We start from the raw sequence: 26375 nt of genomic DNA on the forward strand, positions 1-26375 counted from the left end.
CTACATCTGAGTGACAAAAATTCTCCAAAGCAGTACAGACAACATTTTCCTCTCAAACCCAGGGAATAATATTTGCTAAAGTTCTATTTCTGTATTTGTGTGAAATTCAGGTGTTCATCTCAAAAGCGGAGCAGATCTCTACAAAGAAACTTAAGGAAGACTCTTGCTTCAGGTAACAATAAACAGAATTCAGCAGGTGACAGAAGATAACCTGAAGAATCACTGTCCCTTCAGCACAGCAGCAATACTAGAAATGGCAAGCGTAAATCATTCCGAGCACTTACAGAAAATACAACACAAACTAGAGGGTGCTATAGGGAGTAGAGTGATTCCAGGCAAGGTCCAAGCATGCAAACCCATGCACAGTTCTGGGCACTTAACATGGATATCTTTTTACACCAGCTTTTTGTATTTCTGTCTTCTACATTCATTTCTCCTCCAGTTTCATACTGACTGTATGTATCAGTATGTTAAAATATCACACTTGCTGCAACTCATATTCCTATAGAGAGTATAGTCATTTCAGGACTTCAGGTAGGGAAAAAAAAAAAAGTTGAACTCAAAGCAGATCAGTGAGAGGCAGCCTGAACTAGCAGACTTAAGGTCTTATTTCTACTTCTGCTTTAGTCCTTTCGTGTGATGCTGAGCAAATCATTTCATCTTTGTCAATCCATCTTCTCTCTTGCCCTTTGTCAGCTCATCTATTTAAACTGTAAGCTAAGAGGCAGGGATTTTCTGCTTAGGCACCGCTACAGCGCTAAGCACACCAGACCCTTAATCTCAGTTGGAGTTTCTAGGCATTACAACAATGTAGTGCAAAAAGTAAATGCATCAAAAGGTAGGTAGAATGTGTTACTGGATGTCAGCACTTGAACAGATCTGAAGTGCTCCCCAAACATCTTGCATAAAACAGTTCAGCATAAAACTGTGCTGTTCAGGTGAACTTGGGTTCTCCTCATTTAGCTTCACCACAACAATCTTTAAACGGTATGGCTTTAAGATCATAAAAAGTCCAGATACAGAAATAGGAGCATTAACTCCTGTGGGTCACTGCATGGATGTTACTTGACCCTTGCGGATTTCCAGACCCTTGCAGATTTTTCTAAGGTTTCCCTGTTGGTTCACCTTGCTATTGTGCCTTCTCTGTCTAAGGCACACTTTCACTAACTGCTTTCTCAGCAGCCATGCCAGCTTAGAGAGCATCCTGCCTTCCCCACATACTCTTTACTGGGCAAAGCGCAGGGAAAGCTGGTACCCACCAGGCATAAAATGTACACTTACCACAATATTCCTTACAAACAGCAGAACGAATGGTATTTGGTGCCTCTTTGCAGTTATGTAAGATGAAGGACAGGTTTTACAACATTAACCTTGTCACACCAAAAATCTGGATTTTTACTCTTTCAGCTGAGTTCTCCTTTCAGCTATGCTATTCAGCTTTTACTGGGAAAGAATTCAGTGTGCATGCACCAGAGAGACAAGGTAGAAAATAAAAAAATTTTGCAGAGCATTGCAAGTGAATGCTGCTAAAATGTCCTGCATCCCATAGCATTCTCCACAAGTTACTATCTACATAGAAAATTACACTGGGCCTGAAAAACATTATCATTTTGTATCCCCTAATCACAAACCAAAGTGCTCAGAAAAAAAAAAAGAAAGAAAAGAAGAAACTGACAAAGAGCTTAGAGAAGAACTAATTTTAAAATACTTACAATTACATATTTAACTAAAAATAGCACTTTGTGCATTAACAAATTCTGATTATAAAGAGGGATCTGAGGGGCCCTGCTAGAACTGGAAACACATGCATCCTCTCACACCAGTAGGATGGGAAGTTCCCCTTTGGGAAAAAAGGGAACACGATTGTTTGAAGTGCTGCCCAGTGCCCAGAGACAAAAAAAAAAAAAAAAAATCTCAACAGTAGGACTGAAATACTAATTACAGGGAGCCCAGACCCTGACAAGGTCAGAGAAAGGACATTCAGCATAAAGTGTCCTTAATCTTCACCCAGGTGTCTGCCCCAGCCCATTCCTTAATCCCTCCCTCACCTTGCAGTGGATGGCAAGTCCAGATTACAGGCAGAAAGGGGAACAAGAAAGCAAGTAGATTTGACATGAAATTATCTGAAGTAAATTTTAAAATGGCAGCTGCGCAATGATGCTCATAAATTTAGAATCTTAAAAAAAATACCTGGGACCTACAGTGGTGGCCACAAGATACGTGGTATGTTACATGGCTCTGCAATTCGTCACCCAGTATCTTCTAGCCTCACTTTCTGGATTTGAAAGCAGAAAAGCATGTTCCTTGGGGATAAAACCTGGGCCTTCCTTGTTGCTACTCCATCAGCTTGGATCCAAATTCTGCCTGAAGAAAGTGAGTGCAGCACTACCAAAGGTTTGGTGAGCAGGGACAGTTTAAGATTCAAGGCAGTTTAAATCATTCATTATTTAAGATAATGGAAAAGTTCTCAAATGCCAAGCTGATGAAATATCTACCAATTAGCAGAATTAGTACTTGAAATAGAAGCAGCAGTGCAAAATGAAAACCAGAAATGCTTCAAATAGATTTTGGAAAGGAATTTGCTAGAGGAGAGGGTCATACACATAGAAATTTATCAAAATAACCCCAGTGTGGACACACCTATATTGGAATAAAAAAAAAAATGTTTCCTTCCAGTCTCCCCCTCCTGATTTAAGCTTCCCCCTTCTCCCCCTTCCAAAATGGTCTGATGTAAATAAAATGCATGCCTCCCCATTGCTTTAGTATGTTAGGCTTGCTTCAGCAAGGGATTAAAGCCAATTCCTACAGAAACAAAAACTGTGGTTTTTTCTTACATATCAGCTCAACACGACTTGCACTAGGTGCTCATATCACCACGTATGACTAATATGTCATTCCTCTCTCATTTATGCTAAATCAGCAACAACACGCTGCACCTTGCATCTGATATTCACCAACACACATTTTCATGGAGTTCTTGGGAATAAAGCATGAGAAAGATGTATAGGCATCACTCAAACTTGCCTAATATTATGTAATAGAAATTCCTACTGTATTTGTCAAATAATTCTAGCATAGATATCTCTGAATACCAGCCAAAAGGATGGGAAAGTTACCTTGAACAGAAAATAAAGGAAGACAAACTGGTGATTTTTCTTCTCAATGGGCTTAAAGCCATTGATTTTTACACTAGTGTAATAATCAGTTTGTGGAAGAAATACTCTCTTCATTCTCATCTACTGTGTGGATATCTGTGGCAACACTCTCATGGAGCACAGTCACCCTGGACCAGATAAAGCCAGTGAAAAAACTGAAACATATTTTCCCTCAATCTCCATAAGGAATTAATTTCCAAGAAGCTTTTAAGAAAAATAATCAAACAAATAAACAAAAAAACCAACCACCAAACAAACCAAGAATCTCCGTATCTAGAGGGAACATGAGAAACAGCCTAACCACACGGCATGTGGTCAGCAGCAGATTACATGCAATGCTTATTCTAAACCTACATCTGATGCAAAATTATTAATATAGGAAGTGGGAGTGAAAAGGATACCACAAAGCTGAAAATCTGCTTGATGTTCAAGTCATGGTATCTGTGCTCTGCACTACTGCAATGGGCACAAAATCACCGTTTGCTACAAGTAATGCAAGACCAAATGCTCTTAACTCAACCAATCACCAGCAGTTGTTTGTCAGAACTATCCAGGATGAGAAAATCAGTGGGGCTAAAATCACAAGTTTCCTGCATAAGGAGCAATGCATGAAAAGCAAGCTAGTCACAAAGGTGAGGCCACCAACCAGACAGTGACCAGCAGAGACTGCTGCACAGCAGCCAAGTGTGCCAGTACTGCTCCAATAAGCAAATGGAAGTGGTAAAAGGCTACGCTTCCATATGATGACTAATGGGAAGCAGCACCATACATGTAGACAGTAGGGGCAAGGAAGGAGATAAGCATGTAGCCACAGAAATCCTACAACAGAAGTGTTAAGGATGTACTACAAACACACACGGACCTGCTCTCTATCTTGACCAAACTTAGCACTGGGGGAAGCGACCTGTACTTTTAAAAGTATGCATTATTGAACAAAATGATTACTTAAAACACCAGCTTTAAGAAGAAATATATAATTTCTTTCTGAGTTTTAAAGCTTATAAAAATGAGACTCAAAAGCCACACCCGAAGATAGATGCTGTTTGGAGAAAACAGGAAGCTTAAACAACTCTTCTGAGGGCCCTTAGCCCAGGTTGAAAGCACGTGATGCCCCTCGCGGACACCACTGAGGTTCATACTGCAGAGCAAGACTGCTTTAACACTTAGGAGCAAGGAAGTTGCATGCAGACTCTCAACTGCAGGTCTCCAGTGTCATGCAGAAGTAGAGAAGAGGTTCCCAGAGGGCAACCCCATTCACCATGTATAGAGAATGCTATGCTCTCTAACCTACCTTCTACTTTATCACAAGTATTCAATTATATGTATCAGGAACAACATATACTCTGAAGAGTTGAAGAATACTTCAAATCAGCTAGAAAAGCAAATCCAGCTTTACTCTTTTCACAGAGGAAGATACAGTGTTCTCAATGAACCAAACACCACAAGCTTTCTATGGAGCTGGAAGTCTCTAACCTACAGTTCTCCTTGTAACTACATGACCAGGAAGCTGTGCCTCAAAACCTGTGTGCACATCATCTGTCCATTTCTAGAAGATTTTGACCCAAGTTGTAGCACTCGCTGAGAGCCTGCTGGAAATTAAGAATCCTGAGAAGAAAGCCATTTTTTTCTAGGTAGGTGACAAAAACCGTGTAGACGTGTTGTTATCTGCTGCTTTTCCAGTTGCTTCTCCCCTGACATGTTGGGATTTTGAAGCATGTATCTACTGGTTCTCAGTTCACAACATTGGGGATCATCCATTCTTATTCCACTGCAATTTTATGTAATGTTTTCCATATCAACAGACATAACAACTCAAACACACTTGCTGTATTAGGGTGCATGTGTTCAATGCATGTGTGTACAAGAGGCAGGCAGGTGCAAAGGCACAAAAGCTCACTCTTGCAGGCACAATTCAAAGATAAGTATCCTAGGGCAAGAACAGCAATTCCACGTAGCATTTTGGTAAAAACACCCCAAAGACTTGGGTGTCATTAGGGCAGAACACAACAGAACTGAAAGAATGCAGGTCTTACTAGAGCAGTCCCCAAAATAAACGTAACTCCTCTGAAAACACTTCTTTTTCCAGCAGCCTGCTTGTATTGTGAGCCCTCTGGAAACAGAGCCTCATTAAAATGGAGAAGGGCTAAAAGAGCAGGAGAGAAGAAGCATGCTGGTCCTGCAGTGTGCATGTCAACCCGCTAGCATGGGGAGAATGAAGACTGTCCACAGTGCAAAACCGGGAGATGAACTATTCCGCCTAACAGCTGTAGAGAAAGGTTTGGACTTCAAATGGAGATGCAAGCAAATAAACCAAACCCTACTTTCCCATGTGGACGACAGTTATCCTTTGGAACAGTTATGGGAAGACAGTGCTCTAGCCCATAATTGTCTCTATTCCAGTACCACACAGTAAATGGCTACTACCTGCAACAACATACAGCCTTGGGAATGGCCTATTTGTCCTCCAGAACTAAAGGATGACCATGCACACAAAGAGTGAAATTGAAATGGGGAAAAAATAATTCCCCTCAGAACGGAACAGGAGAGTGCCTGGCCCTCAGAAACGTGGACCAAACTCTAACACAAGACTCAGTTTCCATTCTGTCCAAACGAACATCTGGAAGCTCCTCCTTCCCCAACCCTCTTCCCAGCTCAACCTTCAGCATCTGTCCAAGGAGGGAGACAAAGAGATTTCCATGGGGTCTGCTGGGTATCATCAGTCATTGACAATTGCTCTGTGCAATTTTGATACCCAGAAGCATTCTGCACTGAACAAAACAGACTAGTCAGAGGCACATGTCACACTTGAGCAAGTCCTTGGTCTTTCTAATCCACAGCATTGACCAGTTCCCCATACTTCAGAGAAAGGGGAAAAAGAAATCTTGCTGGTACAAAAGCGTACTTAGCTAGTTGTGTGATGTATAAGGTGCATGTAAGGAACATTAAGATCCCATCCGGGGCATCAAAACAATATACTGAGCATAACAATCCCAGCCACAAGACAGGGCTGTGGTTTTACCCTGGAAGGGGATGGGCACCAGAGAAAGCAGCTGCCTTCTGTTCACGTGGTGGGAGAGACAGTGAAATGGGAAAGCAAGAACTTACCTTCACTCCATCTGACTTCTTGTTCAAAAAAAAAGAGAAGCAGGGGAAGTAGGTCAGATTTTGGTTTCAAGACTATTCTCTCTCTCTCTCTCCCCACTTCCCTCAAAACTGCACGAGACTTCAGAAGGACTGTTAATTCCTCTCTAACAGCAAGAGACCTGGTCACTCATCAAATCCATCCTGATGGTAGAGGGTCACCCATCCTATCTACTGTTCATCTAATTAGGCAAAAACGCCCCCACTTTCACCATTTCAGGAAGACCAAGTCTGAAATGAGATTTTAGAGCTCCTCTATTTGAATCCTCCACTCACACAGTGACCCCATCCAGAAGTACCAGCAGTTCCAGGGGAAAAAGCTAAAGAAACCTGCCAGATCTTTGCAACAGGATAAAGACTTTACCCTCAACTGCAGCCATTCACATAACAGACTTTGCTTATAAAGGGGGCACTGATAACGCAGAGGCCTCCTAATTACTGCTATTTGCAGTTACCCTGGGGAAACATCTGGATAGCTGAAAGGAAGAGACTGGAGAAATGCAAAAGGCAGCGTCTGATAACTGTTAAAAAAATAAAAGGGAGAATAAGAAAAGAGACAGGAACAAGGCTGAATTTCTTCACTGAAAGATAAAGATGCTCTGCTGTGCTCAACTTGAACAACTGGCACTAGCAGTGAAAGCAAGAGCGTAAGCACACACAGGGAACCCACAACAAATGCCTGGTAGAAGGCACACTTGGGACTGATGAAGAAGCTGCTCCGTCTATTACAGGAAAGTGGTATGTTGACAATGACTGTCAACAGTAAGACCCCATCTGCAACCTCAATAGATATAAAACATAGCTTGCCTACTCATGAAGAATGTATTCTTTTGTTTCAACTTCTGTAAACAGCACACTAGAGATCTACTGAACCAACACACTGATACGCCTCTCCTAAGCAGCTGCTGGGAAGCATACGGGTCTGGGTACTTGACCTGGATTTTAGCTCCGGCAAAGATAAGGCCTAGAGAAAAGGCAAGTCCTAAGACACTGCTCACGTGACGGTTGAAATACTTCACTCTCAAAGACACGCTGACCAACTCGAGCACAGAGTGCTCAGTCTCTCTCTAGAAGCAGCTACATTAGGCAAAAATGTTTTTGCAATATCCAAGCAACAGTTTAAGTTTTGTGTCAAAAGTATTTTCCACCCTGCCTTCCCTACCACATGACCCTACAGATATGGATTAAGTACACAACATCGGCTAAGCTGGTGCAAATGACTACAATGTCTCCTCACAATAAAGAGGCGGCACCCTATATAAGTTTATTACAATTTCTGAATCGGTCTTCCTAATTCTACTCCCTAATGCAAATATAAAACTAGATCAGGAATTTGTCTTTATTCCTGCTCTCAGAAACCATCCAAGAACACTGGAAGAACCTCGTGCAGAGGTTTTCTGAATGTGATGTGTCAAAACACAATGCTCTAACGTGCACACTAAAGGTGGGCAGATAAATTGTCCCAAGCAACTCATCTGCCCTGCAACAGTTTCTTTGCTGAGTGTACACTTAGTAAAGCATTGCAAGACTGAACTTAACAAATAAGTTCTTGCCACCTTCAAGGCATGATGAAAGAGACCAGCTTGATTCCACATGCAAGTGAGAAGGAGAACAGAGGTGACCATGGCGTCAAAAGGGGTCCAGCGTTTATACCACACATATATCAAGGCATCTCACAACAACTGTTGAAAACAAGAAACTGTTATGGCCTTACAACACTTCAGAAGGAGTAAAGGATTCTGCAACTTAACAAGTATCAAAAATGGGACATTCCTGAAGTAAAAAAAAAACATCAGAGAAGGGAAACAGCACCACCATATGTCCTGGGAATGACCCAGATACAAACTGGGAAGCAATGTTTTTCACACTTTCTGCAGTTTCCCCAGAAGCTCACATTTGTCTTTGTGGAGAAAAGACACCTAAAGTCACGTTTTATGGCGTTAAAGCAAATTCAGCTGAGAGCCCTTCCATGTGGCCCAGCGCCATGTAATGCTGATCCAGTGCTCCCCAGTGCAGCCGGCCCACCTAGCCCCCTCCCCTGCTTGTACCTCCGCACAGCACACACTGTTCTCTCACGGGCCCAGCACGGCAGGAGGAAACTCGGTCTGTGGTGTATTTAGTTCATGCATCATACTGTGGTTTGTAAGGACAACTGGAGAGCCCATGAAATGCATTCACATGCAAAGATGACTGCAGACACCTCAAACAAAAGGGAGGCATGCAGATTTACCCACAGGTCAACGTGTACATGTTATGAGACAGAAATTAAAGGGGATGCAAGTGGAATTTCTGCAGCAAACAACAGACAACACTTCCTGTAACAAGAATAATTTTAGAAGACAGGCAGCACCACCCAACACGCAGCTTAGCAAACAGACAACAGGAGGGGGAAAATCCAAGGACGCATGAAGGTAGATTCTTTACTATTCAGGAAACGGTCTTGTGCCCGTGCTCTGCAGTTTTCCAGGCATGAGGTACTAATATTTATTTTCACCATCCTTCCCACTTCCTCCAAACGTTAAAGGGATTAAATTCCCTCTTCTCTGTGGAATTAACAGTTCCTCTATAATGAAGCAATACAAAGGCACACACTGCTAACCCGGTAGCTTAAAAGCACAGTTCTGTTCCTGGTTTAACAGGACACCCTCCAGTTAATCTCTGAAGAGAAACACAAAAGGCCTCCCCTGTAGACACCCCATATACCCCTCCCTCTTCCCATATTTCTCAGTTTTGGCCTCCATAGGAAATAGCCTGGGCTCTGGACCATGCTCTTGGCAGAAACACAAATCTGTAATGCTGAACTCATCAGCAATAAACACTAGACACTCTGGATGTACCAGAGCCAAGGGGGTGGTGGAGGAGGGAATTTCCAAGAGGGACTGAAATACCCACTCCAAACACAGCCATGGATAATGCCTCCCCCCGCTGCCAGCCCCACTCCTCCTCTTCCAGAGAGAGCAGTCCTTCGCCCAGCCCGCCCTGGGTTTGCCCTGTCCCCAGCTGTCAAATCTCAGTTACATTTCTCATCTTGGTTAAGCTTCCAGAAAGTATTTTTTGGGATGCAGGGATAACGCTGAGGTTGCTTTTGTTAAGCCTGACTAACTCATGATGCTAGTCTAACAGACAACCCAGCTTCTAAATACAAGCACTTCCACCATGAAGAATTTTGGACTTTGCTAAGACTTGATTACTAAAATAAAAATCGTATCATACCAACACAGAATTCCCAATGACACAGAGTTGCGGCTTGTCATCCTCACATTCTCAGTCCACAGATTAACTAATTCTCAACTCAATGTCACTTCTGGGTCTTACCACAAACCAACCAAGAGCCAGTATATAGCCATGAATGAAGAGGCACCTCCGGCTACCATTACAAACAATGCCCACAAATGCAGTGTAACTTCAAGAACATCTATTTATTAAGGACAAGATAGAGCAAAGACTGATGCTTAACTCTCTGCCACGATGGCTGTTTAGGCACAAGTCACTCTAGCAGCGGCCATTTAAACACAGCAGAGTGATTTCACAGAAGAGAGGGGAGTTGTCTTGTGTTCTCTACCCTCACTTTGGTTTCTGTCTCAGCAGTCCCCTTTCTCTTAGATTCTCCAGTGACTTGCCATGGGAACTTGTGGCAATAGCAATCGCACTGGAACGCTATGCACTAAGTGGGAGACCAATACAAAGACTACCTATTTGCATGGAATAACTGCCTGGCAAAATTTACAACGTGGACTCTTTATCTTGCTGAAAAGTTTTGGTTTTTTTTAAATCCTGCTTTGTTATTAACTCCCTCTGCCTCCTGAAGGACACCACTGTTCCAGAAACATACCTGAGCAATAGACAAGCAGCAACATTTAACATCTCCCCCCTCAATGAAAAGCCTTCCATCAGGGCTTCTATTCCTCAACAAGACTAGAGTGATTCTGTTCAAAGAACTGCTACAGGATAAACGAAAGGTCATGAAAAGCTGTCAGACACTTCAAAACACTCTTTTTAAAACAAGCAGACAGAGAAGGGTAGAACCAGGTGGAAAGGCAGGTAAAAACCCCAAACGACTAGGCAATGCAAGCCTTTATGTGATCTGGACCCATGGGATCTCTAGACATAGCAGACACCTTCTTTCCTATCCAGTTAATCTCATCAGGCACAGCCAATGCCTAACACTGTGCACATACTTCCAATGCTTTGGGAAAATCTCAAGGGTAGATACTGTTTGAAGATGCACATCCATCTCCCAGAGATGCCCCAACAGCTTTCAGAGAAAGGTTAAAAGAGTGAGCATTCATTAAAACTAAAGCCTGAAATACACAACCCAGTGGTGTCCTCTTGGCACGAGCCACAGAGCTCCCAGTTGTCCCACTAGTGAATAATGAAGAAATTGTGTGGGAGACAGGTGATTTCCTTCTGCTTTTTTCGCCTCTGCCAGCCTCAGAAAACCAAAACATTCTCCAGCAAGAATATGTACAAAAAGCCAAAAACCAGAAGCCAGCCTGACAGTTTGTGACATTTCAATTAATGTTTTCAAACACCTTCCCACCAACGCAGAGATTGCACATCCTGAAAGACGCTCTCTCTGCAGGTATGCATACGTACACACATAAGCAGGAGCAGAACCTTAAAGGGTCAAAACAGTCTGAACACCCATCCTAGACTTTTGAGCCTGAATGCCCCAGTCTGTCCCAAATTCAAGAGTTGATAAAAATATGAGAGCACCTCTCTTGCAGTATTATAAAAACTCCATTTCCTGACAAACCAAGAAATGAAGAGGTGAAGGGCAAACACTACAAGAAAAGGCATTCAGAGTTCTCCTGAACTTTAGGCAGAGGAAGATGAAAGTAAAGGGAATTATTATAATAATTTAAATCCACTTTTGATGATAAATTAGACTCTCAGGCCATAGTGATAAACATTCAAATGCAGCAATGAAATCCATGTGATTCTGGGAAGCTGCAAAGTGGAAGTTGACTTACTGAAGTACACTACTTCAGCAGGTCCACACTGTAGTAGTTGAGCACCATTCTCTGAAATCTCTGACTGTTTCTCAAGCAGCAGAGTAGATACAGAGAAATCACTTAAAAACAACTTAATTTTTCATTAAATGTGACCTCATCTTCTGCTTGGGAAATGTGGTTCCCAGTGATCCCATACTCATTTATTCAAAGCTCTCTGGAAACATCTTGATAAATTTTTCCCTCCATATTTTCATCCTTTGAATTCACATGAGTCAGGTGATACAAATTTCTGGTCCTGAATGGATATCTAAATAACTAACACAACACAGCAGAAACTTCAAATATATTACTCGCACAATTTTAACTTTACTTTGGTTAAAGGAAAAAAACCAAATTCCAATCTAAGTGTGCATATATATAGATATAGATATAATGTATACACAAAATAGCAAAAATTCAGTTTCACAAGCACTTCTGGAAGGCAGGCATAACAGGACAGTGAAATATTTCAGGACCACTTCAGTATTTGTATTATTTCCTTCTTCTTGCTCTTTAGTCAGCTCAGAAATGTGTTTATACAGGTTAGACCAAACATGCATAGGCATAGTCAACCCTTCTTTACTCAGTTAGAAAGCACTCTGCTCCCTGGATCTGCCTCCAGCCTCTCTCAACCTCACCTATCTAGTTAAAAACCCCAAACTTCACATCGGAGAGTTAGTAAGGATCTGTAGAGACATGTAATGAATTCCAGCTATTGTCACAAGCTGCCATAATAGCTCCCTCACAAAACTGACTTGAGCAAGCAGTGACAATTCCCCCAGAAAAAGCACAGCATCAGTTAAAGATAGAGGTTTCAGGCACAAGGCTTAATTACCTGCAAAGTCTTAGGATCTATTTTGAACACAGGGTAGCACACAGGACTTGCGCTGAACCACTTAAGAGAAGTGAATTTCATAGAGTGTGAAAGCTTGTTGAACAATTCCTCCGCAAATTAACAGTTGCAATCCAGTTAGGAAAACAGTGCTAAGAATTTCACGTAGTCCACTTGGTAAGCCTTGCCTAAAAATTAACTTATGGAGAAAAGCCACTTCTCAGCACTTTGTGAAGATGGTTGTTTCCAAGACGAAAACCAGTTTTGTCCATCCTTTCACTCAGTTTATAGCAGGCTTACTTACAGAGTTTTATCTACATAAATGAGTCCAGGCACCCTGAAATACCACAGCTATCAGGAATCTCTGAAAACCTTGCCAACTTTCTCCCAGTAATAAATTAACATTTACTTCTCAGAAGGTGATTTAGGAGTTTCTTGCATATGATCTAATCAATTGATTTACCTGACTGTACTTCTGTATTCTGTAAATGAACGCAGATCAGATCAGTGTTTGCTTGGACCATCTGAACATCAAAAGCCACAAGTGAGCACCCAAATCATCCTGTGTATACCCCATCGTGACTCTAAAGATCCCATAGTGAAGTTTAGATTGCAATGTTCTCTCTCGCAGATGACTGAATACCTTCCAGAGTGTGGACAGAAGCTACAAACCCTTTATTATAGCTAGGTCTCAATTTCCTGACTTATACTGAAAGGAGTGCAACTGTATCTGCTTTTAACAAATAGTCTACAGCTGACCTGAGATACAATCTTTTAAACAGAACCACCAACAGCCAATATTAAACTATTGAATATACCGTAACTGGGGAAAGGAGCCAGAACACATTCCTTTATCTTTAGGAACTGACCTGGGGCAAAAGGCACCTAGCAAGCAACAGATTACTCACAAAAGAACAGAAACTTTTTTTTTGCTTTGTAAAAAGTAAGATTTTTTGATGGGAAAATAAGAGAAAGAGTACTGCTACAGACTCTTTAAGCATACAATTTGTCACAAGCTAAAACCACACTGTCAAATGAAGGAACTCCACATTACAAAATGTGTGACAGAGGAGATAGTAATGACAACAGGATTAAAGAAGTCATCTCATATTTCCTGCAGATAGTACTATCGCGCCTAATTAACTGATACCAGGGTCACATGAGCCTTCGTTTTCCTCTTGGTTCAAAACATCTGTGAAGAAGCTTTTAGAAGATCTCATCCCCAGACAGGAAGAAGCTTCTCTCTTCATAAATCAAGTTCCCTGTCTGCTGGGAATGGGGCTTTTACAGGCCCACAAAACACTGTCACCCAATTAGAGAAAATAAAACCCCCTTAAGGTCTTTAGGGAATTTCAGAACTTCTCAAGCGCAGTTAGATGACCTGTCATGATAGGAAAAGTCTGAGCTCTACCCAAAGTTCCCACATGGACTTTCTAAGTTTTTACTTTCAGTTAGCGTGTACTTATTCTTCAATTCCAGCAGATTTATGTATTTCAACTGCAGCACTTAAAAAACCTAAGTAAATTAAAAAATAATAATCATAAAAAAAAGTCAAGCTCATATTACACACAGTCCTGCAAAGAAAACAAGAGCAGCTGATCTCCCCACTTTCCAAACACATCAAAATATTAGGAATAGCTACTATCCGCAGAGGCTATAAATGCTTTGCATCTAAATTCACAACATTTCTTTCTGGACAGTTTTTCAGAGCGTCTCATTACCTGGGATCACAGCTGGGATCAAAGCAGAACTCAGTGATACTGAGAACCCTGCATTCACTATGGGCCACCTAGGATTTCCTTTTCTTCAGCTGTTAACTGAAGCAGATCCAACAGCTTCAGCCTTTGAGACCGAGAAGAATGAGCAGAGCAAGCTTTTTCCTCCTCGATACTAGCTCAGGGAATAAGTGAATGTATAGGTCACACACCATTAAGGAGAACCCTTCTCTCAGGCATTTCATGTGCTCAAAATCTGGGCCACAGGAGATTTTCTTACCCAAACACTTCTGCAGCTTCATTACAAGTGACAACATTTGCAGGCTAATAATGAATCTAAAACTGCTGTTCAAAAAAAAAAAAAAAAAACCACAACAAACAAACCCTGACTATTTCAGAATCATCAATTACATGAAATAAAAACTAGCTGTGTGAATAGATTGAAAACCATTCACACCAGCAGAAAGCCCAAGAAAATGTTAAGTTTTGCACAGTCCTGCGGAAGCCCTGTCATTGTGCCATAGCTCCTCAAACAGTTATTTCAGAATCATTCTCAGAAAACAACGTATAATTTTTAAGTCCTGTAATAGCACAATCCTGGGACAGATGAATGGAGAAAATTATTCTGTCCCTTTAAGGCCAAACTATCAGAAGTGCAGTAAAGAGAAATTGCTGTAGCCACAAGTAGTCCTGACATATCGGCACAGGTTCACCTGAAAGCAAGAACCGAGCAAGGAAAATTGTAGCTTGATCTCACATCCTTTGCTTTTTTTTTTTTTTTTTAAATCACCATACAGGAGGTTGAAAATGCTGCCTTGATTTCACACAAGAATGTATGCATGAATGCACACTTTGAATGCTGGGATGATCATTTCACAGAGGTTTTCATTCCGATTAAAGTTTATTGTACCATCACGCAGAATATAAGTATTGGTATCCACCATTAGCAAATGGCCAGGTGAAATTAATACACTTCTATTTCATTCATCTGATCATCACTTATAATCCATACAGCAGACTTTCACTTGAAAGTAACTGTAGTCAGGTGCAATAAAAATCTGATTCATGCATTTAATGATTGCCTTTTTTAAAAGAGGGGAAAAAAAAAAGGCAAAGAGGGCAAAGAAAGCAAACAATTCCATAAACCAAAAGCACTTGCAAATAGAGGTTTTGCACCCAAATGGAAACGAACACTGATAAGACTGCAGCACCTAGATGTGCTGAGCCAAGACAATCATCTTCCAAAAAGCACTCATTTGCATGTTGAGATTTCCATTTTCAGTAACTGCACTACGTAATGCAGTTGGGTGGGAGCCAGACTACCAGTTATTAAGCTTAAAAGGATGAAAACCACTTCTGAGACTCCAAGAAGGAAAACTCTAATAGCTACATGCTTCAGACCCATTTTTGATGAGTCAAAGTAATACAATAACCAAATAGCTCCTGTCCCTATTCTCACCAATATTATCACTTGCTCTATATCCCTGCCTCAGGTCTAAAGGAATCACTGCTACCTAATAAGAGTTCTTTACTCCTGGTTTCAGATGGGAAAGCTAACAAATGCCAGCTAGAATCTCCCCAAAATAATCTGATAACAAAATATCATGAGAGGATTGTGGCAGCTGACTTTATTTCTGTTTTGTACCAGACTACAGCGCCATGTGCTTCTCCCCAAACAAATCACTTCCTATTTCACACTGGTGACCAGCCAAGACAAAGCGACCACCATTACACCATGATGAATTGTGAGCATGTTTCCTTCCCTCCTACTCAACTCCAAAATGGTTAAAATATCCTCTGACTCACTCACACAAAACAAAACGAAGGAAGGGATGGGAACAGTGAGAACTTACCTGAAAAGTTCCGAGACACAAGCATCGTCGTGAGGATTGCACCCTGTGGGGAAGAGAAAGCAGGGATAACAGACAGGGTCACTCACTTCAGAAAGGGGCTGGGCTGACCCATGGAGAACACAGTGCATCAGGTGCCAAAGCAGAAGTATCCCAATGCTACCCTGGAAAGCCCTAGCGTATCCAGGATTCCCACATGTGGCTGTTGGACCTGACGCGGGACCACTCGGAGTCCTGCCTTGCTAGAGCAGCAGCTAGAGACCAGACAGGACAGCCTAGGAAATCTAAAATGGCACTAGGAGTTATGTTCAGACACATAGTTGCTTCCTAACTTTGAAACAGCAGACAGCTGCTTTGCCAGGAGCTTTACCCTAGCTACAGGCAACTGATACGCTATTACTGGGAGGCAGAGAGTGATCGAAACTAAAAGTCCCAGAATTTAAGAACTAGTTGCTCTATTTCAACTCTCTTGTAGGAGGTAGAAGGGGTGATTATGTAGCAGAAGAGGCATGGGAAACCTACAGCTTTGGAGAAAGAAACTACCCAGCTCCTCAAAACACTTCTTTAGTACCCTGTACTGGAGGACCACATAAGGTACTTCACTAACGTTAGTGAGCTAATCATAAAAAAAACACATTGTTGCTAGAAAGGCATTAACCTCAAATTCAGAGGATTAAAAACAAACTTAAGGCAAACTAACATATACTTACCTTTAGCTTCCTTCTGGCATTGAACTTTCTCAAGCATTCCACAGTCTCCTGCCTGTGCATCATCGAAGCGACAGTGGATCGTTGCTGAAAAACAGGAACAGCAAAAGATCAAGAATATACCCTAACCAAATCAGCCAGGGGCATTCTCACCACTTGCACACAACCATGACATGCGAGCTGACATTGCCAAGCCTCTCACCACTACATGGCTACAAAACACTGCAATCAGTTCATAATTAAAGAACTTCCCAACACAGCAAGTCATGTTTAGTCAAGGTTGGCTATTACAGGACTGTGCCCAAGAAACTATGTGACTGAGGCACAGGTGAGAATCAACGTTCCCTGTGTCTCAGGCACACAAATGGATCAAGACAATAAGAAGACAAAGTCAAATGAACAAGCACACCCATGGGGGACTGAGTTAGAGGCACTACAGAAAAGATCTGGGTTGCATTAGTTACAGCTCTAAGGGAAAATTCCAAGCAGTACGTGAATACTAGTGAGCGGTAGCCTTCCTGGACGTGGCAACTCCCTGAATATAAGTATTTGACTAGCAGAGACCTCGGCATCTTTGCATCAGTTTTGCAGAAATAGATTTTCAGTGTGTAAGAGAAAAGATCATATAGCTCTATTGTACCAATGCAAAAATCTGAGCATAACCTCTAGCCAGTGATGCACACCTGTCACCCACAGTAGACAGGGATCCCATTAGCTGCAAAAAGAGAACTTCCCCAAAGAGTTGCCAGTCATTGAGAGCACATGAGGAAACCAGAGACTGATGCTGCCAGGCATTTAGAGCACATGAGGAAACCAGAGACTAATGCCAAAGTAGCTGTTGCTCTTGCATAGAGCCACAAGCCTCAATTCCCTTTACAAGGTCAGTGGGTGAATGACTAACTTGGCAGATCAGTGTGTACAAACCCTCCATTACCTTTCTCCTGCTTGGAAAAAATTCTGCAATACCCAAAAGTATAAACCATGCTCATATTTTGCTAGCTTCATGGGAAGTCTCTGCTTTAATCCTGTCAAAGCTAGTCACTTGCTGCAGTACACATGGCAGTGTGGAGGGAGAACGTAGCTAAACTGTCCTCTTTAACAACTTCGATGGTTACTGTTCATTCAGCCTCCTTAGGAGTGACAATGATGTCCAGTTGTTCAATGTGGGCTTAGAAGAGTCAGGACACGTACTTCAGAAGTTCAGTGATGCTAAGAAACTCAGTGTCTCAGATAAACCATTAAGATTTCCTACCTCATTTACTTCAGAGGAGCAATACACCTCCAGAAAGAAAACATCTGTTGCACACATAGAGACTGCACAGCAAATGGAAACAAGAGACTCAACAGGAGGCAGTTTGGGTGAGAGGCTGAAATGGCTGTGAAGTAAAACCGAACTCCCCATAACTCAGAGAAGGAAAGCCTCTCTTGAACTGTTCTATATTGTGTTGCCACAGGGAGCGAGCTATCATAACACATACAGCTTTGGTTACAGGCATTGGGACAAAAGTTAAATATACAGGAACTGCTATTGATTACAAGCATGCAAGAAGAAAAAAAACAGAGATGCAAAGTCTCAGCTAGTGTGAAATTTTGACTTCCAAGGAACTTGCATCACTTTACAGCAGACTCTACACTCCTGTGACACAAATGTTCACATAAGTAAGTTTAAATTGCTAATCTGTTGTTTTGTGGCGGAAGGAAAAAACCACCACAGTTTCTCAAGAAAAAAATGAGCGAAGGAACATACTAGACACATCCTAGAAAGCAGAAGTATGCTATGGTATTACAAGAGCATCTGGTTAGATTTAGGTGGAACTATTTCATCCTGCAGAGATAAAAGTGCACCATTGCTGCCCTCCCCTACGCCCACTCCCAGCTGCATTCCGGGATTTCCTTGCCAACTTTGCAAAGGATGAAAAATATTCACGTGTGGGGTCTGGCAAGGCAGAAACTACATGCACAGAACAGCAAAAGATTTTTCACCGATTTCAGGTTTACAGCCAGTTAAGCTGCAGCAGAGCAGAAATGTTCCAACATTGCAAAGATGCAATGCAATAAACTGAAGTAGAGATGAAGAACAAAATAATCCTAAAATATTTTGCCTGATGCCAAACTCCATCTGACATTTTAGGATGATATGGATTGCAAGAGGAGATGTGGGGAAAACCAGAAACTATGGACATTCACAAAACTTCTAAAAGAATAAGGGATTTTTTTTTTCCTACCGTGGCAATAAAAGCACCACAGCATGACAAAGTTGGCTTGTTGAAGGTCAGCCTCCAAAAAAATCACATTTTGAAATATTTAAAATATTCTGGGCTCCTCTGCAGCTAAGTCTTCTTGACATGTCAGTTCAGGGTAAACCACAAATCAATCCGTAATAGAGGAAAACACTTACACAGACCCATGGATGTTTGAGAGCCTGGTCAGCTGTGATGCGCTTTGCTGGGTTTATCGTCAGCATCTGGTTGATCAAATTCTTTGCTTCAGGAGTCACAGTGTCCCACTCAGGTGATGGGAACTGAAAGAGGAAGAAGGAACAGATGAACTGAAAATATCTTCTATTAGCAGAAGAGATTCTCCCTCCTACACAGCTGAATTCCAGCTTTTGCCCTTTTGATACCACGGCTAACATATTTGCAAAAAACATCAATTTGTGTGAAAATCCACACTGAATGAAAATCGTACAGAATCCAGCAAATGAATGGTACCAGACAGCAGGATACACCTGTACCATTCACCAGACACAGGCACAAAGATTAACAGTTTACAAACCTTTTAGGAAATCACTCAGACCTTTGAATTTCTTTCACACTCAACAGTCAAAAAAGTAAAGTCACAGATCTTCTTAACTGAGTTCTGACATGAAAAAACACAAGCACTATCTTTTTTACCCCACCTTGCTCTTTCTCCAGCATGCTAAAAAGCTGTAACAGCATATGCAAAATCACAAACGCTTAACTACAGCAAAACCTCGTGCAAGTGAAAACTGCTAACAGAGAACATCCCATCAGGTATACTTTCCCACCATAACGCACAATATCCTGGAACAATACCAGTCACTTAGGTGTAGCAACCCACCAGCAAGTTGTTAGCAAGCATCTACCATACCAGAAATCATTACTTGGGGAGCAAGAGAGATGTAATAGTGGATGGGAATACAGAAGCATGGAAACAAAGAAAAGAATCTCAAGTATTTCAGTTGCTGATCATCCATGAGGGGTAACTGCTCTCTCCTATAATTCCAGTTATGATAAAGATGAGATATTTACGCCATCCTCCAGATGCTTGCATGTGGTATAGATCACAGCATGCTGAGATTAAATGCAGTAGGTCTTACTCCTATGAATCTACTGTACAAATACAGGTGCACTTGAAACACAAAGATAAATGTGCTGTTGAGATAGAAGTCCCCTGTCTTTAAGTGGGGAAAGATTGATCTATCCTGAGAACATTTCCTTACAGTACTACAACATTTAGAAAAAGTTTATCCCATCTCTTTTCTCCTGCATTTTGTGCTTTGCTCAGTTGGGTCATAAAAATACACCAACCATATTTGATTTCCATATAATCTTATTTCTGCATTCTCAGGCATCAGCAAGGCATTATACAATTTGTTCTGCAAACGTTGCAAGAGACTACTCAAAAATTATGATACTGAGCTTTCAGCCAGGACACTTTCCCCCAACCTGAACTCTGAAGTATTCATGATAATGCCTTGCAAACCCCTTACCCAACAGCACAAAGTCCAATTCACAGTTGCCACTTCCTCTATGATCAAGAGGTAACAACAGACCAGTCCAGTGCATACTTGGTGCTGGGGTAAGGACACCAGGGGCAGGTACGCCAGTAAAACTTCAGCTGTTTTCTACCAGGCAAAACAGGGGAGGAATCTACTGGAACTTGTTCATTATAGGTAAGAATTCAAAACCAGCAGGTAGATAAGAGGCATCAGGCACTTCACTCCTCATGACTTACAGAAAGAGTTAGACATTTAACCCCTGAAGTGCTTTGAAAATCCCCATCGACACAATTAGTGTAAAAACACTTCAAATGACAACAAGCAACACAGAAACAGGAGGGGCACGAAGGCAAGAGAAGAACACGAGTTCATTTAAGGCTATCAAGTACAAAGACATCACTTTCCTTTCACTCAGGAAGCCACTGAGCCAGGACATGGGGTTAGGCAGACCTTTGTTCTCACCAGCACAGCTGCTCTCATGGTCTCAGGCACAGAAGGTGGCAGGTAACTGGGGTCCAGCAAAACCCTCGCTTTTTTTCTTTTTTTTTTTTTTTTTTTTTAAAATACAAACCACGAGATAGCCTACAAAATGAACTCCCCAACTTCCTCTTGATATTCATGCCCACAGGCTTTGAGCTAGGATTTCCAGGAGTTCCTTATTTCCTCCCAAGTCTTTTCTTACCTGGAAGAATTTATGTCAAACATTCAAGCTGTGGTACTCAAACCTCACTTTACACCACCTTTGCTTCCCAGTACTAACCTCCTTGCTATTCCTCTCCTTCAGGCACCTTTTTACACCTCAGTTTTGCCATGTTCTGAGAACTGTTCCATGAACTGCTTGGCTTTTTACCAGAGCCTCCAACCCACCACGCTGATCCCCACCACAAAGCCACCCCTCCAAAGGTCCCCGCCATTCAGTCTTCTCCCTGGGCTCCACGCTTTCCACAGCTGGAAGAAATTCCACTATGACAGTGAGGAGACCAGAGGCCATAATTTAAGCTATTATTCTACAGAATACTTCCCCATACTTTTAATTAGGCCTTGATAAAGACAGGCTCCTTCATTCTACCTTCCCTCTGCTCCCCTGAAAGAGCTAGTATTGGCTACGTCTGCAGCACTTTGTGGTAAATGCACTAGAAGACACCATTTCCCACCATCTGCAATTCCAGCTCTGCATTTCCCTAATGACCAGCAATGTCTTGGTGCCCACTGCGATGCTTTCCACATATCCTTTCAGTAGCCCCGAACAGGACTGTATCCCAGGCAGTGAAGACAACGAAGTGTACGAACACGCCAAACATCACTTTGCACAGTAGCTTGGGGCCTGCTGCTGGACACCAAGTAAGATAGTGCCATGTTTTGGTTGGCTTCTACACCCATGCAGGTACTCAGCAAGAAAGTGCCCTTACGTCATAGGCTCCGGCTTTGATCTGCTGATAGAGTTTGTGCTGATCTTCATCCCAAAAGGGAGGGTACCCCACTAGTAATATGTACAGAATCACTCCTGGGAGGGAGAGACACAGATACACTATGGTTAGGCTAATATGCCAATTATTCCTTCAGCCCCTCTTCCTTCCCTCTTGACAGTCCCCAAGGCAATGATTCCTCTATATCTTCATTTGCCACCATATTTAGCCTTCCGAGATAGAAAAAGACAGTTCAAACCACTCCTCTGCTGAATCTCACCCTGGCGCTTTATGTTCAGCTCTTAATGCCAGCTGCCAGGAGCTAGAACAAGGTGCATGATGTCCCTTCATCATGCTATTCCTCCCCTGGCTATCATGGCTGGTGAGCCACAACTCCCAGCTGCTCTCAGAATAAAATGAAACCACATCCCCTGGGGTTGCGGGGCAGCAAGGGACTTTTTAGGAAGGACTAGGTTTTTAGATGCTTACTGTGCATGGTCTTGGGACAAAAATGCCACTGACAAAACTAACACTCCTGGCCTGCAGAGAACCATTTAGTCCATGTTAGGCAACACTGATATCACATATCTTTAAATTATTGGTCCCAGATACATTTACACTTCATTTTTTCCTTTTAAAAAAATCAGGTCTCTTCAGTATTTCATCATCTACAAAGTTAGTGTAATAGGAAATTGTTACAGTTATCTAAACAACTGACTCTGCAAAGCATAGACAGGTCCTATCTCTTGAGTCTCAAACATCTGATAGATGGCCTGAGGAAAGGATTAGGAGCCAGAATCAAATGAGTTCAGGCTCCAATATTAACTCAATCTACACAAGGTGCTTATCCTCAAGTGTGCCTTCATCTCTCCACCCAATAAGAAGGAGCACTGCACACCCTCCCAGCAACAGGTTATAAGGAATTGCTCTCCTACATGAAACACTGGTGTTTAAGTGTGAAACAGTTTGACAGAATCTTACCACATGCCCATATATCCACTGGTTTTCCATAAGGATCTTTTCTTAAGACTTCAGGGGAGAGGTAGCCCGGAGTGCCAGCAAACCCTGCCAGGAAATGGATGACATGAAGTACTTACAGTACCCAAGCAGAAGAAGATCTTGCCATATCACAAAATCCACTAGTGGTAACCAACAAATTCCAAAACCCATTTCCCACCCTTCATCTCATATTTGCTAGAGCAAACCAAGAGAAAGGGGGGGGGGCGGGAATCAGGTGGGATTGAGTATCTATGTACTGCAGGAAAAACAGAAACGAGGGACCGTGTCAACCAGCTGGGCACAAACTTGTATGCCAGGCCTTATATCATTGTTACCTATAATGGCTTGGAGTTTGAAAACACAAGACACAGATGGGACACATCCGATTGCCAAATGGTGTGGGCAGACCAGGAGAAGCAGCCGTCTCTCCAGAAGCTCTGCACCACGCAGAGTCTCAGAGCTGATGTTTAGCCTGAGAAGGTCTCATTTCTAATTATGTTTTAGCTAAACAAAGATAAGGCCAGATCCAAATGTGCCTGAGGAAGGCCAGGTCAAATGCATTTCTGTAAAATGACCAAACAAAATTCCAGATGTCTACACTCCTGAGCAGTAGGAAAGTTCAGATCAGGGTCTAAACTTAGCAGCTGCATTCATCTCTAACACTAGCATCTACTGTAAACCAAGAAGAAAAATAGAGAAATACACAGCCTTTTTTTCTGTCTTTATTTATCATATTCTTTCCTCTATTGCACCTAGGCTCGTGCCCAAGGACCCAGAGGCTGAGATGCTTGGAGAGAAAGTGGCAATGCCAAATACATACACGTGTGCTGGAAGAGCTGAGAGAAAACACTCAGGGAGGGTGCAACCCAACCAGCCACCAGGAAAGGGGGGAGCAAAAGTGGGAAAGCTCAAACACTCTTACCAAACCAGGCCTGCTGCTCTCCCTGGACTTCTATAGCCAGTCCGAAGTCAGCCAGTTTGACAGCAGCACCCTTACATTTACTTGCCAGTAGTAAATTCTCAGGCTGGGGAGAAGAAAGAAAAAAGGGAGTAAAAATGAAAGACAGACATCCTCGTTAAAGCCTCCTACCTCACTATTCACATCACTAAATTGAATCTGCTGACTGAATTTAGCAGGCATGTACTAAAGCTGTTCAGGTGAAGGCAGAGCAACAGCAACAAATGGCCTTGACCTAGAGTGGCAGAAAATCCTCAAGTCTAACAGAAATCCTCTGTGGGAGCCAGAGCCTCTCCCAACTCAGCCCATACATTACGTGCTGACACCAGAGGGCACTGGCAGTACAGTTCCTGCAGCACAGAACCCAAAATTTGTTTCTGTCATCCCCGCAGAGAGTAACTGGGGGGGGAGGGAAGGGGGCAAAGATGCAGTAGGTACAATCTGCAGTGATGTTTCTCCCCATGAACATTACACAGTCCCCAAGGCACTGGAAAAGTAAATACGATGCTAATAACGGCTGCCAAATACAGCGCCGTAATGTGGGAAGGCATCATCTGGATAGGCTGTAGCTTTCATCCCTTACAGAAAAAGCCTCAGCCTCAAATTGGCATAAGCAGCACAGCAGTGAGTATTCTTGTAAGCTGGTTTTTCATGCTACATACTTACAGCAGCGTAAAATATGCTGTCTTGCTACTGCTGCTGTCACCTACACAACAAGCAGCCATGTCACTTCCCCATGTGCCAGGAAAGGGAGACAGACTTTTGCCCCTCACATTTCTGCCTCACATGAATCTCCCTCGAATCACGATTTTGTTGTGTTCCAGCAGAGGACTTCAGCAGAAGGCTTAACACAACTCCAAAAAGTATACTGAGAGTCAGCAGCTTCCTCTGAAGCAGCAGAGCAGCTAGTTACATGGGACCCTTTGATATCCCAAAGGCTTTAAGGTGGTGGCTACTACAGCTCTGCAGGAAACCCAACTTGTAGACAGCAGGACAAATGTGATTTCTCATCCTACCACCTTCTGATCATTTGTGCAATTCATATCAACTTGAGTTTTTAACCAAGCAAGATGGAAGCCTGGAAATCCAGAAACGGGAGCTTGTCTCAGTTTCACAAATCTGATTAAGGTCTTTTTTGTAGCCTGCTCACCAGTTTCATCCCATGGCAACCCTCTATCCCTGTTCTGCCTGACAGGAACAAGATGCTTTGCTCATTCACCTGCCTTTGAACAAAGGGAGAACAGCCTTGCCCATCACAGTCCTTGCCATAAGCAGCATGGAAGGAAGGGGAACTGGGTCTCAATACATTTGGATGCCACTGGCTTTTCACTATATGGGAAGTGGAAAAGATTATTTTAATCAACCTACACTGATGAAAATTTACCAGTGTAAACAAGTCCCCAAAGCAGAAGACCGATGAAGTCTTCTGAAAATCTCTCCCAACTGGGCTTTGCTTGACTAAGAAACAGTGAAATTTAGGCCAGGCTTGTGCTAGCTAACCACTATTTGCTTCTAAAATACAGCTACAAACACCTCAAGGCTAATGGTGCTTATCCATGTGCATGTTTGCCAATATATGGGTTGTCTCAGGTTTCACATACTTTTTGGTAAGGATGTGAGTGGATTCCCTAATTTCTTATGGTCCCTATGGGCAGCTCAACATTTGAAGTTCTTTAAGAGCATATCAGCCAAAAGACAGGCTTATGAGAGGGAGCTGCAAAAGACAAAACTTCACTCGAAGCAAATTCTGCAGTTATTACACACTGATCCTGAAGGCCAAGCTTTTGGCAAGGAGCTAAATATTAAATAAAGAGCACAGGATCTTTTATTGCTAAAAGGAATGGCTACTCCTCAGGCCTGGATAGTTTCAGTGAATCAGAGCAAGCAACAGAAGAAACACATTAACTACAGTGGGGAGTGTCTAGCAGCTGGTAAGTTCTAAACAAGTTCACAACTTTCACACAAACAAAACTTGGGAAGCAAAACAGATTATATCTGAACGCAGGATGCGAAGGAAAATTTAAACCATCCTGTACTGGAAAACACTACTGATTTTCACAGAGGCCCTAATTTTGGGCAGTAGTACCTCTTGGAGGCTGCTTTCTCAGGTGTCAGCTCTAATCCAGAGCAGCCATTCCGCAGTAGACCACTTGCATCTTTTCACACTGCTCTGAATCAGAAGGCCAAAAGTGTTGCATGGGAGTTTGCCAGAAACACTAAGGGTTAACAGCTGTCCGCTAGATCAAAACACTGGGGGAACACTGCCACCGAGCTTGCAACATGCTCTTACCTTGCTCTCTGCGAAGTATTTTTATCCTTTTCCCCTTATGCACTGTATAACAAACCAAAACCAACACTAGTAGCAGGTGTCATCCTGCATTAATTTAACTGGACCACTGGTGGCCATCACCATTCCCACTTTAGACAGAGAGAGCTGCAGGGCAGGCAGACCTTCCCGCACAAACCTCTTCATTCTGGGGCCTGCCCAGCTCCAGCTACAGCTGGCACTGCATGGGAAGGGAGTTTAAGTAACTACACTGCGGGGGCCCTGGGTCTATAAATGTGTTATAATGTGGCAAATGGTTGACTGACCCAGTGTTTAACTGGCCAGCAGTTTTGGTTTTAGATTAAAAGCATTTCTACTGATGAGATAAGAAAGAAATGACACGAAACATTCTTGTTGTGCATCTCTGTCCTAGCCCAATAGCATGTGTAGGGCAACAGTGCAGAATAAAAATATACATGCTCTGTGCAGACAAACTCATCCTGGCAGATTGAATAGAGATTGCCCCTGGTCTCTAAAGATCTCTTCAATGGCAGACTAGAAAGTGTCCTTCATTATCATGAATCCTACCCAAGTTTCTCTGAAAGCCTAC

At 42.5% G+C, this 26375-nt stretch overlaps 1 protein-coding gene across 1 annotated transcript in view; it reads right to left on the minus strand.

The window, feature by feature from the left end:
- LOC104083485 (calcium/calmodulin-dependent protein kinase type II subunit gamma-like) overlaps positions 1–26375 on the minus strand; it is a gene marked incomplete at its 3' end in the record, with an annotated part of 65143 nt that overhangs the window by 13063 nt on the left and 25705 nt on the right. Inside the window, exons 6-12 of the mRNA XM_009586987.1 lie at positions 23464–23566; positions 22524–22607; positions 21546–21640; positions 18793–18915; positions 16398–16481; positions 15679–15733; positions 6261–6289 (exon numbers count right to left, since the gene is read on the minus strand). Of these exons, the coding sequence (XP_009585282.1) occupies positions 6261–6289; positions 15679–15733; positions 16398–16481; positions 18793–18915; positions 21546–21640; positions 22524–22607; positions 23464–23566 (573 nt within the window). The remainder of the gene's footprint in view (positions 1–6260; positions 6290–15678; positions 15734–16397; positions 16482–18792; positions 18916–21545; positions 21641–22523; positions 22608–23463; positions 23567–26375) is intronic.

This window comes from Fulmarus glacialis, unplaced genomic scaffold (genome assembly GCF_000690835.1).
Source record: "Fulmarus glacialis isolate BGI_N327 unplaced genomic scaffold, ASM69083v1 scaffold13761, whole genome shotgun sequence".
Classification (NCBI taxonomy): domain Eukaryota; kingdom Metazoa; phylum Chordata; class Aves; order Procellariiformes; family Procellariidae; genus Fulmarus; species Fulmarus glacialis.